The sequence below is a fragment of the Coccinella septempunctata genome, chromosome 8 (genome assembly GCF_907165205.1).
Source record: "Coccinella septempunctata chromosome 8, icCocSept1.1, whole genome shotgun sequence".
Lineage (NCBI taxonomy): Eukaryota > Metazoa > Arthropoda > Insecta > Coleoptera > Coccinellidae > Coccinella > Coccinella septempunctata.
The window spans coordinates 18,049,120-18,063,787 of NC_058196.1; the positions used below are offsets into that span (position 1 = coordinate 18,049,120).

At 36.5% G+C, this 14,668-nt stretch overlaps 1 protein-coding gene across 2 annotated transcripts; it reads right to left on the bottom strand.

The window, feature by feature from the left end:
* Window positions 1-1,779: 1,779 nt before the first annotated feature.
* On the bottom strand, window positions 1,780-10,604 carry LOC123319335 (aldo-keto reductase family 1 member B1-like). Of its 2 annotated transcripts, none has more exons than XM_044906249.1 (4): window positions 10,433-10,604; window positions 10,168-10,253; window positions 7,392-7,874; window positions 1,780-2,231 (listed from the first exon to the last, which is right to left on the bottom strand). In XM_044906249.1, the coding sequence occupies exons 2-4, from the start codon at window positions 10,243-10,245 to the stop codon at window positions 1,827-1,829; spliced, it is 966 nt and encodes a 321-aa protein (XP_044762184.1). In that variant the 5' UTR covers window positions 10,246-10,253; window positions 10,433-10,604; the 3' UTR covers window positions 1,780-1,826. The 2 variants fall into 2 exon arrangements, with proteins under 2 accessions (XP_044762184.1, XP_044762183.1); XM_044906248.1 differs by having other exon boundaries at window positions 10,168-10,249; window positions 10,432-10,604.
* Window positions 10,605-14,668: the final 4,064 nt, after the last annotated feature.

Sequence of the window (14,668 nt, forward strand, 5' to 3'; positions counted from 1 at the left end):
TCTGTTTGAGGTAGGATGTTGAAATGAAAACACAATACAGACACTTTTTTGATAGCAATCCAGTGGCTCACTATCATTTCTTCCTACAGGGTTAATTGCTGAGCTATAACATAAAGTTGTGCTTTTTCGTATGAAAACAGTAGTTTGAAATGACTTAGAAAGAATCGTCATTTTTTCACCGTTTCAGAAATATATTATACATCACCCTCAATCTTTCTAACTCATTTTAAACTACTGTTTTCATAAGAAAAAACACATCTTCATGCTATAACTCAGCAAATATACCTGCTGGAAAAAATCATAGTACGCCACTGGATTGCTATAAAAAAGTGTCTGTATAATGTTTTCGTTTCAACATCCTAGCAAACAGAAACGGAGATAATGACCAAAATTGAAATTTTAATTTTGACCTATAACTTGAAAACAAAAGAAGATAGAGTAATGCAGTTGATGGCATTATTAGGTTCTCGAAAAAAGACGACCGTAATATGCCATGCATTTTCCTCTATCCCGTTGGGTGGCGTTGGGTTGAAAAAGTTGTAATTCTGGTATCAACAATTTTGCCCACCCTGTAAGTAAATTAACATTGGGCGTCTTCATATTCTCATTTCCCGATTGTAATACTTTTTACGCCTCTTGATGCAGAATTAGAATAAAATAAATAATATACAGTGTGTAGATAACGTAAGAAACACAATTAATAACTGTGATATTGAATGTTTTCAATAAATATGCCTGGACAGGTCCATTTCAGTTTTCAATTGAACACCTTATCGAATGCAATCTTACTGTTGACGTCATTAATATTTACATTATACAGGGTGAAGTAAAAAAAAATTGTTATTTACGGTGAAATTTTTTGCCGTTTAGGTGAGTTGCACCGTCTCAGCAAGAATAATTGACCTGTCCGTGCGTTTTGCTCTCAATCTTGTACCTTTCTTTATCCACACGTTGTGTGGAAGAAACTGCGAAATGGAGATATTCAAATAAACCATATTCCCGCCACAATTTACCTATACAAATATGGCGCAAATATGGATATGGCAGTGAACTCTAAAAGATATGGATATCAGAGACAGAGTTTGTCTCTGTGGATATGCTCCCTCCTCTTCCTCTACCACCATGTTAGAGTCACTGTACAAAATTGTCGAAATTACTACACTTCGCGCCATCTACTGTTACGGCTGCAAACTTAATTGATATATTACAGATAGTGGTCACTGTATATGTACTACAACGGTTTTCTATAAAATTTCGTTCTCCATAGAGTAGACTACAGTGACTCTATCAAACTCTATCAAACTCAGTCTCTATCAAACACAGTGGCGACAATTGGAAATTTAGCAAGAATATGGCGGCTTAGAAGCACAGATTTCAATGCTATGATCTCTAATTCTTAATGCGGATTGGCTCACGTCACGTCACGTGACCAAATCCGCCATATTCTTGCTAAAACGATGAAAAACGAGACCACAATTATCGCCACTTGTGTTTGATAGAGTCACTGTAGAGTAGACAAATATGCCGTTCTCCGAAAACCAACGAAGAAACGTACCCTACTCGGTTTACGAATTATGTACCGAATTTGAACAAAATAAGACGTTGGAAGCTGGATAGCCACGCATGGACAAGGATTTGTAGAAAAAAAATAAGGAAACAAGTGTTGTTATATCTACAAATATTATTCCTACATTATCAGTGCTATGAAGAAAATTTAGATTTAGTACATAAGAAGTTATTAAAAGTTATTCGTGTCTCATTATATATATTATATACGTGTACGTTATTCCTGTCTTATTATATACTGTAGACTTATTGATGTTTCTTCAAAATTCAACATTTTTGAAAGGATAATCGTCGGACTCAACAAGATCCAGGGCATGTACTGCTCTATGGTCCATATTCATGGCATCTATGGCTGAAATATCGTCCTCGTCCAGTTTGAAGTCGAAAACGTGCAAATTCAATTTCAATCTCTCTTTATTCGTTGATTTAGGTATGGGGACAGTTCCAATATCTATAAGGTAACGCAAAATCACCTGCGACGAAGTCTTTCCGTATTTTTCCCCAATCTTAACGAAAGTAGGATGATCGAACGCTATCTCTGGTTGTCCTGGCTTGGCCCATGTCCTCGCTGGGGAACCAAATGGACTATAGGCTGTGATGACGATATTGCGATCTTTACAGAACTTAATGAGTTTTTTCTGATTCAGATGGGGATTCACTTCGATCTGAAAGAACAGGTTTTTTCTTTATAAGTATCGAAGAATAGATATCTTAGAGTAGATTTCTTCACGAATATCAGTTCAATACTAATAACCAGCAACTTCGGTTGAGAGAGAAGAAGAAGAATAAAAACAACATGATGGAAGTGATGGAAGTCAAAACTTTTGTCGTAAAACATGATTTGAGGAAACCGTTTGTGGCGGGATATTTAGCCTGAAAAACGATGATAGATATTATAATGAATATTTGGATTGCTTGGAAGTAATTAAGGCATAGGTATAGCTATATACCCACAAAATTGGTGAGACCCTTCTGAACATTTAATACTATTTTTCATCGCTCAACTCCAAATATCCTCGCCAAAATAACTCTTTTTAATAATCCAATTCAAAATTAAGGAAGAACTCAGGGAGCTAGTAGATGTTGAGGAGTTTCAAGCCCAATATGAGGAGTTATTATCTTCTATTATTCCTATCGAGAAATTTGTCCAATCGGATGTCACCAAATCTACAAATTGAAATTTTCAGGGCGAGTTTCAAATCTGCTGCGCATCATTACTAATTTATGTCGGAAATATTATTTTCGGCATAAATTTGTGATGATACGCGACCGAAATTTCAATCTTGAGGTGTTAAAATTCAAACCAAATGCGTTGGCAGTTCAGTAGGCATCTGTAATTCTGGGAGCCACGCTGCCAAAATCATGCCGGCGAAAAATGAAAAAACTCAATAGATGTCGCTCTATAAGGAAACAAATTCAGACAGAGAGTTGCGCATCTATAGGTTGTCTATGACGCCAACGAGCCCACAGGCAAGCAAAATCAGTGGCGGATTTACCATAGAGGCTGAGTAGGCTGCAGCCTAGGGCGGCAGATTTCAAGGGGCGGCAAATTCAGGGACAATTTTGTTTGCACTTATTATAGTAACTGAAATATTTGGATTTTGATAGATATTTTAATATTTATCAACATCTGATTTTTCCTAAATATAAAAAAAAAACTAAACAAGTAGTGCATCATTACTATTTTCCTGTTTCACTCTTATTTCGCCCGCTTTGGACTCTATACTGAAACTTCGTGAGGGTGAAAAATTTTGGTGAAGCCAGATTCTAATCGTTGGGATGTGTTTCTTCGGTTCCTACGAAAACACAATTCAAGAATTGTTTGTCCAGAAGTTCGTATCTATGGCTCTATTTACAAGGAGGACAAAATTCGTTGCCTACTGAGGGAATCTCGAGAACTATCGCAGCTAGAAGAAAACAGATGACACATTCTTGCGCTCTTTCTTCATGACTAATCCACATCTGAAAACAGAACCGGTCTATCACTTCTGGATTTTGAGTTATAACCAAAAATTGGGATTTTGACGATTTCGAAAAGTTCTCATAGCTTTTTTGTGTTTGAAGTTACATATCTGAAACTTACCTTCTTAGTCACTTTTATACGTAGATTCTACTGACAGAATCTTTTTTTCAATTCAAAAATGACAAATTCAATGAAAGTTTGCATTTAAAAAAACGAAAGTTCACCTAATGTTTCGAAATGAAAAAATATTTGGTGCTCGTCAGTGGATTCTACGTAAATAAGGGTCTGTAGAAGGTTCAAGTTTCAGATCTGTAACTTCAAAGACAAAAAAGTTATGAGAACTTTTCGAAATCGTCAAAATTTAGTTTTTCGCTAAAACTCAAAAACGGTTTTCACCATTCTTTGTTTCTCTGAAAAAGAGCTCGAGAATGTGTCATCCGTTTTCTTCCAGCTGCCATAGTTCTCGAGTTTCCCTCAGTAGACAACGAATTTTGCCTACCCTTTATACACCATCGACTAATTGTTCGGGTGAGAGAAGTTTTTTTTTGCTTGAAAAAAGTGAAAAGTTAGGTACCTAAGAACCACAGCCAAGAAAAGCTGAAAGCATTGGCTCTTTTGTGTATAAAGTCAGAACTAATGAACAAAATTTCGTATGACGACATTGCAGAAAGATATTTTAACAGCGGGTTTTAAAAAACGTTGAATGTGCGATCAACGCTTGATTTCTAAAACGAAATCACTGAAACCTTTTCATTGCTGAATATATTGAACAAGTAGCAATTGAGAATAATTTAATGTACGTATAAACATAATTTGATACGAGAATGATATTATGAATGATCATGACCGAATTATCGATTGAAAACAAATTGACGTCTTCTGTTGGTCAATCAAGCGTTGATTCCCTGATCAAGCTTTATGAAACCCTAGGAGAGAGTTTTATGAATTACGTTCCTACTTTATTGTCATCGTCAGTTAGATTGTGGCCATATCATACATAATATAATATGAATAGTTGCAAACAATTCAGGGGTTGATTCTAAAAGTAGGGAAGGTGCCCCTGTCTAGAAACAGCCCCCTAAAGATGGCACCCGAAAAGCAGTTTTCGATTTTTTTTATTGAAATTCAATAAACTTTCACGTATTAAATCAAACATTTTGGTTCTGTTTCTCTATGATAGAAAGGGGTAGAAAAATCCATTCCTGATCCTAGCTTCGCAAGAAACTTTCTCGATATTCATATCTTATAATAAAAAATTAATTTTGGATAACTTAATCCATTTTCAAAAAATCTTCTTGAGATTCATGTCTTATATACCCATCAAGATGACTGTGTGCACAAACACAGAAATATTCGATATGCACTTTGTTTACGGTTTCTTTTAATTCCTGAAAAACAGCGAATTTTCCCAAGAAACTACAAGAGACTTTATTTGTTAAGAATTGATCAAGCTATCCAAAATCAATCTTTTATTTTGAAATATGGATATGGAAAAAAGTTTCTTGCGGAACAATGTTTAGGAGTGGCTTTTTCTAGCACTTTCAATCATAGAGGAACAGCACCGAAAATTTGTACCCCGCATAAAATATCTGCTTGATTTCATTCTTGTCAGTTTTTCGATTCTCTAGAAAAAAATTAAAAACAGCTTTTCGGGCTATAACTAAGCAGGGGGACTCACAAAAGAAAATTTCAAATTAAAGGTCCACCCTATTTTCTGACGAAGAATCACCCCCTTAATTTTTTGCAACTATTCCTATGGAACAAATATGTAAATCCGCCACTGAGCAAAATGGTTGTCAACATGGCAGATTGTAACGATACTTGATTGTTCCAGTAAAAATCAAGCCTCGTTTTAAATGTCCGTTTTCCTGAATTTTCCAGTTGAACCAATGCAACACCGTCTGATGGAGATTTCAGTTTCAATTCAGATATTACGTTTCATTTTAGACATATTTTTCGGAATCCTGATTAATGAATTCAAATTCCATATAATTGAAATTTCCATTAGTAATCCGCCGCAATAATCCAAAACAAAGAAAAAGTGCTGTCTGCATTCGGCGTTGCTTTTCCGTCCACAAAAACACCGTTGATTTGATGGATTCAGCATAAAACAACGTGGATTGCAGATAACGACAGTTTCTTTTACCGATAAAGAGATAACCACCACCTAGAATATTCGAGAATACCGCATTTTTGGATGCAATTTTGGTCACATGACCGTCCACATGTTGGAAAGTTGATAAATAGGCCGCACCACTAGACATACGTGATTCATTATTCGGCAATTATTCATGATTGGGTGGGTAGTCTTTCATCTTATTCTGTACTCTGTAGTAATTCAATTGTTCATTATTCAGCTCTTGATTTGATTCTTTATTCAGCTCTTGACTTGATTCTTTATTCAGCTCTTGATTTGATCCATTATAATTTTCTAAATTCGAGAATCCTGCGATACGTTTTTTTTTCTGCTAGTGGTGTAACCGGAACAAACCGTAATTCTTTTCTTCATACTGCATACTTAGTGATTCAAAGTTGCATTTCTTTATTTGTTTAATTGTGTTAATCCTTATTTCCAATCCCCCTGTTTAACGCAGACTTGTGTCGCCTGGCTCTCTGGTGAACCAAGTCCAATCGACGGAAGTCTCGAAGTCTTTCCGCTGGTAATGCTTGGCGTGTACACTCACGGTTGGAAAGACCACAGTAGCCTACCCCGTCCCACACCTGTTGTTTTCCGTTTTCGTTTTCCTGTTTAACGCAGACTTCTGTCGTCTGGCTCTCTGGTGAACCAAGACCAACCGACGGAAGTCTCGAAGTCGTTCCGCTGGTAATGCTTGGCGTGAACACCTAAGGTTGCCACGGAAAGACCATAGTAGCCTATCCCTGTTGTGTTCCGTTTAGTTTTCCCGTTTACCGCAGACCTCTGTCGCCTGGCTCTCTGGTGACGGAAACCAATCGGCAGAGGTCTCGAAGTCTTTCTGCTGGTAATGCTTGGCGTGTACACCCAAGGTTGCCATGGAGAGACCACGATAAACTACCTCGTTATCCTGTAAATTGTTGCATTGTGTTTCACCTGATTCAACCCCGTCCCGTTTATTGAATAGTTTCAAATCTGATTGGCCTGTACACTGAAAATCACTGAAAGTGCTAGGAATCAAACCCATCGCTAAATTAACCGATTACAGAGACTTGGATCTTTCTGAGACAACCGGTTACTGAAAACTTTTTGTAAACCCCGTACATCCCTTATTGTCTCAGAAGGAATCAAAGTGACCGCTATTGATTACTTTCTTTCTAATACCTGATATTTTGACTGAATATAATTAATTTGAATGTTGTTTAATTCATTAATTTCACTGTGTTGATTTTGAATTTCTGACCACCGTGACAGATTAATTGTTGCATTTCTGTTTTCCACATTTTGAACTGGATTATCAGCTGTATGTATTTCTTGACTTGGAGATCATTGCATGGTTCACTGTAATTTAGATTATTGTAATAAATTCGGTTTTAAAGTACTTGTTATCGCTACCACCTTAGATAGCCTCGAACTCTGTCTCCGGCTAGTAGATACCTGGGTGGGTTTGCTATTTCTCCCTTATTGAAAAATAGCTGGCGCTCGAGATTAAAGCCGTTACAACATGTTGAAGATTTTCTCTATCGTTATCTATCTCGATGGCCCATAATGAGTAATTTGACTGGTTTGAATCTTGCTCGAGTCTGAATTTAGGATTTTCCGCTCAATTTGGAAAATATGAACTCTTGTATCAAGTTTTAGGTTTTTTTACCCGCATGTCCAATACGTACCTACACCATGCGGAGTAAATGGAAATTCACTCTAAAAATCGACTTACCTATTACTTACCTGATTTGTAACTGGCATTATCTTCGCCACGTCCAAAATCCTCAAGACTTGCACACTGTTGAAGTTCGACAGTCCGATGCTCTTGGTCAAGCCTAGCCTAACGCACTCCTCCATACCCTTCCAGGTTTCTGTGAAATCGTGCTTGATGATGACTGCATTACCTAGGCCGAATGGATTTAGCGGATCTATTTCAGTCAACTTCTGAGCCACCGGCCAGTGGATGAGGTACAAATCGACGTAGTCTAAACCCAGGTTCTCGAGAGACTTTTTGCAGGTCGGCACTACTTGCTCGTACTCGTGGAACATGTTCCACAGCTTCGTGGTGATGAAGAGGTCTTCTCGTTTGACGGTGCCATCAGCTATTTTCTCCCTGACTGCTTCCCCGATTTCTTTTTCGTTGCCATACAGCATGGCGCAGTCAATGTGGCGGTAGCCGATGTCTATGGCGTACTTTACGGCTTCCTTCGCTTCGCCTTCCAGAGACTAAGGTATAATAATAATATCATATTTATATCTATAATAAGTTGTCTTATTTCAATTGAAAAAAATTCATACGATCAAACGCAACTGGAAAATTTCATAACATCTTCATAACTCTTTTTTCATGAATAATGCACTCAACGTTTCAACGTTCGAGTTGAATATTTTATTCCATGTTGACGTTTGAGAATGGATTGAAATTTTGTATACAACAAGTGAGTTATAAATGTTTATTCATTCGAAGAAATGAATTTGTTGTATAATTAACTATTACAAAGCTGCATGAAATAGTTTCTCATTTTCATATATGCAAACTATTAAAAATATTGATTGTATAACATCCTCCTGAAACTTTATTTGGTGGTCTATCCTAATAATGTAGTTTTTAAATACGAATGCTCCATGGTCCTTCCTTAGAAGTTATGTATACTATTTATCAGATGCTTCTTCTGGGGGCTCTTGCAGGATGATACCGCAGTAGATAAGCCCATATTACGCACTAAGTTATCTAGGGCATTAGAGATTATTATAGATTTCATTACTCTTCACCTGGGGATAAATCGATTAACCCTTGAGGCCGTCCTAAGAAAATCCAGAGAAGGTACGGGTGATGTGAGAATTAGGAATCAGAGAGTCTGAGCCTCTCTGACTAAGTACATACTTCCCATCGACGAATCTTCTCAGTGATGAGACAATAGAGAAAACAAGTATCGAGAAAATATTCACTACGTTGCTAAGTAGAATGGTGGATTAATAAAGGGAACCGACCCCATAAATCCTTGAGAAAATACTATTAAATGATTTTATACTTTAGAGTATACCATGACAGGAACTGGCGCAGGAGTATTTGGGACTGGCTTAGATGCTCACTATCGTTAGGACGCTGTCCAAACGTCTTTCAGTATTATGTGCAATTGAAAGATAAGTGGAAATAAACCAAGAAATAATCTATCAGAAATGTTAAAGCAATACATTGTGGCAAAAAGGCTGCACATAATCAACAATATGCAATATGAAAGGACTAAGCTCGCACGTGATCGATTCTAAGATGTATGGGAGCAAGGGCGGTCCTAGACTGAATTTCTGGGGAAGGTAATAAACAGCAATTGAAATTTCAAATTAAGACTTCAAATAACACCCTGTAGTGTAGGTTTCTCTACAGGTAGCATTTGCAGTTCCATATTTTTTTCTTGAAATTGTACAAGGAATCTCTCCTTTTCATAATATTGTTTTTTCTTGGTTTTTTTCATAAATAAAATTTTTAAAATCGAATTCGTTGTGGGCTCTGGGGGGGTAATTACCCTCTTTACTCCCCCGTAGGACCGTCTTTGTGTGGGAGTGGCGAAGGAAACTCAAAAAATTGGGAAAGAATAACAAGTCAAATCAAAAGTAAAATGAAGAGTCCACTCCATTCTAGAAAGAATAGTGGTGGTTCAATTTAATCCTTTGAGCTGGGACTCTAGGGCTTTCAGTATAAAAAAAACTATGTTAGGATATTTTATTCATCCCTCTATTCATATCCATAAATTTTCCTGGTCAGCCATACTCATATTTCTCCAGGAGTAGAAATCCTTCAAGAAGTCTGAACAAGGGCGGATTTAGGAGGGGGGGGCACGGAGGCACGTGCCCCCCCCCCCCAGACGGACGGATCTTTCTATACATACTTGAACTCTTAAAAATAAAAGTGATGTTCATTTCTCACAGTTACTGCAGATTTTTTTGCTCGTCTGCCCGTTGTGCCCCCCCCCAGAAAAAAATCCTGGATCCGCCCTTGAGTCTGAATAAAAAACATATGATGGACTATGAATCATAAATTATAATCCTTAATCCTTGACAAGAAATTAGTTCATCGCTCCTTGCATATAGCTAATTATTCGCTTAGGCATCCTATTTTGAATAAGGGCAAAAATTAACCGACGTTGATATACTGTATATTAGACGTACGGACGTACGGTATTGACCGTGATAGAATAGTCATTCTTGAAGCTGGACGGCCGGACGTTGATTGACTTTTCCGCTTGTGGATTTTTCAATTTAATTAGTGCTCAAATATGGATCCACCGAAAGGTGGGTAGATCGCAGGGCTTACTAGTTATTATTCTAAGGTGAAAAATTCTGCGAAGGTATAAATAATAATTCAAAAAAGTATAGAATCATCATTTAAAATTGCATCTCTCCGTTGTATAGGTAGGTAAACAAGATATTCGGCAACAATGGAATAGCACATACAATTAAGCACTGAAAAAAGTAAAGTAAAGATTCATTTTCATTATTATTATTTTTTTTGATTACTCACCAACCAAGTTCCCAAACCTAACTGGGGCATTTGTCTTCCATTATTCAAAGTGACTGTTGGGGCGACTCCCGTTGCCATATCGTTCTAAAAATTCATAAATAAGCTATTTTATGTCTCAATTGAATAACAATTTTGGTAACGTGATCCGAAAGACCTCAAATTATCCGGCAAGTATGTGTGAAACAAAATTTCATTACTTTTGATCATTGATAACCTCACTCTTTATAGAATCAAAACTATTATTAAACTAACTCCTTGAATTACCTTTTTTGTTGTAGGAAGCGAATTTCTGAAAGTTCCTATTAATATATCACACTGTTGAAATTAAGATAATTGACAGAGTAGTATTCCTCTGGTCGGAATTACCCCCTACACTTTGTTATGAATAATGAATGAGCATGGAACATGGATCTAGATCTACTATGTTAATAGATGCCTAAAAGAACTCCTTTTCTACAAGCATTACACCATTCGTAATCATGAAATTATCATCATATTGATTGCATTATGTTCCTTATCATGAACGAGAATGACATCATTAATTTGCTCTGATCAACCCAGAATTACTTTAGAATGATTCAATTGTCCTAAGGATTTGTTGATGAGAAAAAAATTTCCAAGTATCGCGTAGAAAAAGCTGTTTGTAGATTATGCCGAAATAGATTTTTGTAAAAATAAGTTAGATTATACATTCTTCTGACTTTGAAACAGAAAAGTTCAAAATATAGTTTAGAATATAAGAACTGCAAACAAAGTATGATACTTCTAAGAAATGACAGAGATCAGACTTATGCAGAACGAATCGCCAATTCCGATACTGTTTCATTGAGAAACGGAAATGCGATACCTGGCACCGAGGTGGTTCTGGAGATACCACATTTATTGGCTATATCTATCGTAGCCGAGATACAGGATGTTTTATGAATTTTGCTCGTTTCTTTCTGAAGCCATACGAACCACCTGGTATATTTCCTTCATATTTGGCAAACGTGTTTCATTTTCAAAGCTCATAAATGTACCATTCAATAACCGCAAGAAAAATCCAGGTCCGGGTTATCATAAAAAATTATGAATCGTTTGAATCCTCGAATAAAAAACACCTTATAAATCGAAATTTCGAAAATCTGTTTTAAATTTTCGCGCAGAGAGTTTTACTGCACAAATTTTTAACGTTAAAGTTAAGTTTTTAAGAACTTGGATTCCTGAGAGTGGTTTGAAATGACTATTGAATCTCTAAATATTTTAACATTTCTTAGTAATTTCAAAAACTACTGTTTTCATAGGAAAAAACACAACTTTATGTTATAGCTCATTGCTGCAGCAAATAAACCTGTAGGAAAAACTCATAGTACCTACTCCACTGGATTGCTATAAAAAAATTGCCTGTATAAAGTTTTCATTTCAACATCCTAGCACAAAGAGAAACGGAGATAATGATCAAAGTTGAAATAATATACCGTGATTGGTCATGGTGTACCAATGTAAGTAGCATACCTATATTTCGGGTGGGTTAAGTACTGCAGAAGTCTGCACTTCAAAGTGTCAAGTGTCAAGAGCTCGACCGATACCAACTAATCGAAGTCATAAAATTGGTTCAAACGTTTTTGCCACTGACGGAAGAACAGGGACCGATGTTTTACAGCATAAAATCTATCCAATAGCACCCTAGACGTCTTCCTCTGTCCAAAAGGATTATTGAAAACCAGGCGAGAGTAGGTGTAATCGAACCGTCCGATAACCCCTGGACATCGCCTATAGTCTTAGTAAAGAAGATGAAGGATGGGTCAACTAGATTCTGCGTAGATTATAGGCAACTCGATCAGAGGCTACGAAAAAGGAAAGCTATTGCTTACCGAGAATTGATGATACCCAAGACACACTCTCGGGATCACGTTGGTTTTTCGACTTGGATCTGAAGAGTGGATGTTGGCAGGTTGGCTTGGATCCAAAACACAAAGAAAAAACTCATTATTGAAACGGGTTTGTGGCAGTTTAAAGTTTTGCCTTTCGGTCTATCCAATGCTCCTGCCACATTTGTCTGATGGAGACAATATTGAGAGGGCTTTCCTAGAAAACTTGTCTGATGTACCTAGATCCAAGATCGAGGTTTTCCAGCGACGTGATGCCTTATTGATGTTTCTTATTAGGCCTTTGCACTTATTATAGAAGATTCGTATCTGGGTTCGCCAACGTTGCCAAGCCTCTGACGAAATTGACGGAATGGGCAGGGGTAGCTACATATCATCATCCTTCAAATATGGGGTTTTAAAATTTAAATCGCTTTGTGCGGAGTTTGCGATTTGGCAACAGCGCTTACAAGACAATGAAAAGAACAATGTTCCATCAGCTTGTTTATAAAATAACAGCTGTTGATCTACAGGCGCCTACTTACTGGCGAGCTTCAACTGCAACCGGCCATAAAAATCCCATAAAATTTTACGACCTTCCTCGTTCGTCGCAGACTTCATAGACAGCCATCTTTGTCTATCTCATCAAGATAATGTATTTGTTGTCCTTTATCATCAAGGCATATTTCAGTCGATGTTGCCAACTTGTGCAATCGAAATGAAACGCTTTAAATTTTAAATATTCATTTTTTTTTTCATTTTTAAGTGCTTAAAATAATTAATTATAGGAAATCAGCAGTGATTTGAAAGTTATCAAAAGGATTAAGTTAAATTACTTTGTTATCAGATTATATTCAGAATATAACCCTTTCATGGGTAGTGGGAAGCAAAATTCCCACCATCAAATATCTGTATTGTGGGTAACGGAAATTATTTTTACCACTCGGAATTGATGCTGCCATATGGCCATAACATTAATTAATACCATATAATAGTTTCAATAAGTATGGAGGAAGAATTCTGCATAGTATTTTCGAAGTTTATCGTGCACTGTTGGATTTCTAGTCGTTTGAAAGTTGATTTTCCGCGTTTTTGTAATAAATCGACCATAATTCTCAGAACAAGCTGAGTAATAAGCTTTTTGTTTTGAATTTCTGATATTCTGGTTCATATCATACGGTTTCCTTCCATACACTGGGTTATATCTTCTCTTGGTCGAGCAGTAATTTGATTTGGATAAGTGGGAAATATCCTTCCCACCGCCTATATTCGAATATTTTTTTTCCAAGGAAATGTTTCTCTACGATTCATTGCCACTTATTTATTCGTTATTCTCGCGCCTCCAGATATGTGGTCCCTGAATAATCCGCATCACATGCAGGCTGCAATGGAATATCTTTACAGTCTGCCAGAAAACGAATTCGGATCAATTTGGCGAGACAACTGATAGGTGGTTTTTCGTCCAGAAAACGTAGAAATAAGCCGGTATTATTTCTAGCCAACAAACGAGTAGTCCCAGATAAAGTGCGACTATCGAATGTGGGAAATCATATGCCTCTTCAGCAGGCTACCTACAAAAAAGTCGACTTTGTAGTACTAAAGCTGCAGAAAAGAGAACACGTTTCATATGTTCCTCATGTACAATACTTCTGTGTTTTCAACCTTGTTTTAATAAATTTCATGGAAAATGAAGTTGATTTGGAATAATACTTGTGCCATAATAGCAAATAATTACATATAAGGTTATTTTGAATTCTATGTAGCTCACTCGATAGACATAAAGATTTTTTTAATACCATTAATTTGGGCAGTGGGAAGAATACTTCCCACATGCGCTACAAAGAAAAAGACATAAAAATTTGAAGAAATTATGTTATGCGTAATTGTTAGGAATGCTACTGAAATTGATGCTTTCAATTAAACATCTTTTTTGAAAGCATTTCGGTCGTGCCCATGAAAGGGATAAGGAAATGGCTGAATCTACACTGCAAATCTCATGTCTCTAACACTTGAATATTTCATTGATAATAAAATACTTCCAAGCTGAAAATTCTCTTTATTAGGCATATAAATCATTAGAACATCAATATTCCATATGTTATTCCAGCTGTCGAAGCTCAATATTAGATAAAAGGGAGTTCACGCGAAACGAAAGCAAAATCAAATTGATAGGTTATGTTTAACGTCTGACGTTTCATGATGGCAGCACTTCAACTCAAATTTCATCACAACACGTAAACGTTATATCTGACGTTATTTCTCACGTTAACGTTTACGTTCAGGCTAACGTTCTGTGCGCACTTCAATTCTCTATTACATTTGTTGTCCTTTATTATCAAGGCATATTTCAGTCGATGTTACCAGCTTGAGCAGTTCTCATAAAACGCTTTAAACTTTAAATACCCCATTTTTATTTTTCATTTTTAAGTGCTTAAAATAATTTTTTTGGGAAACGGTTGAAATGGTTATTTCAAAAAGTGATGTGATATTTCATAAAAAATACATCATTTTCGTCAGAAGGAGTATTCCCTATTAAATGTATATATTAAGTTTTGATTTATGCACTTAACTCTATTTCGAAAAAATATCGATTTGGTCACCTCGGCATCTGACCCCCTCAATTATAATCTTATAGGATTCATTCAACTCAAAAC

What these genes read in the sequence shown, in the direction of transcription:
- LOC123319335 (XM_044906249.1), bottom strand. Translation starts at nt 10,245, where the DNA reads ATGGCAACGGGAGTCGCCCCAACAGTCACTTTGAATAATGGAAGACAA. An exon ending in TAGGTTTGGGAACTTGGTTG is followed by an intron (nt 7,875 to 10,167) that starts GTGAGTAATCAA and finishes ATTATACCTTAG; the next exon opens with TCTCTGGAAGGCGAAGCGAA. An exon ending in TAATGCCAGTTACAAATCAG is followed by an intron (nt 2,232 to 7,391) that starts GTAAGTAATAGG and finishes CTGTTCTTTCAG; the next exon opens with ATCGAAGTGAATCCCCATCT.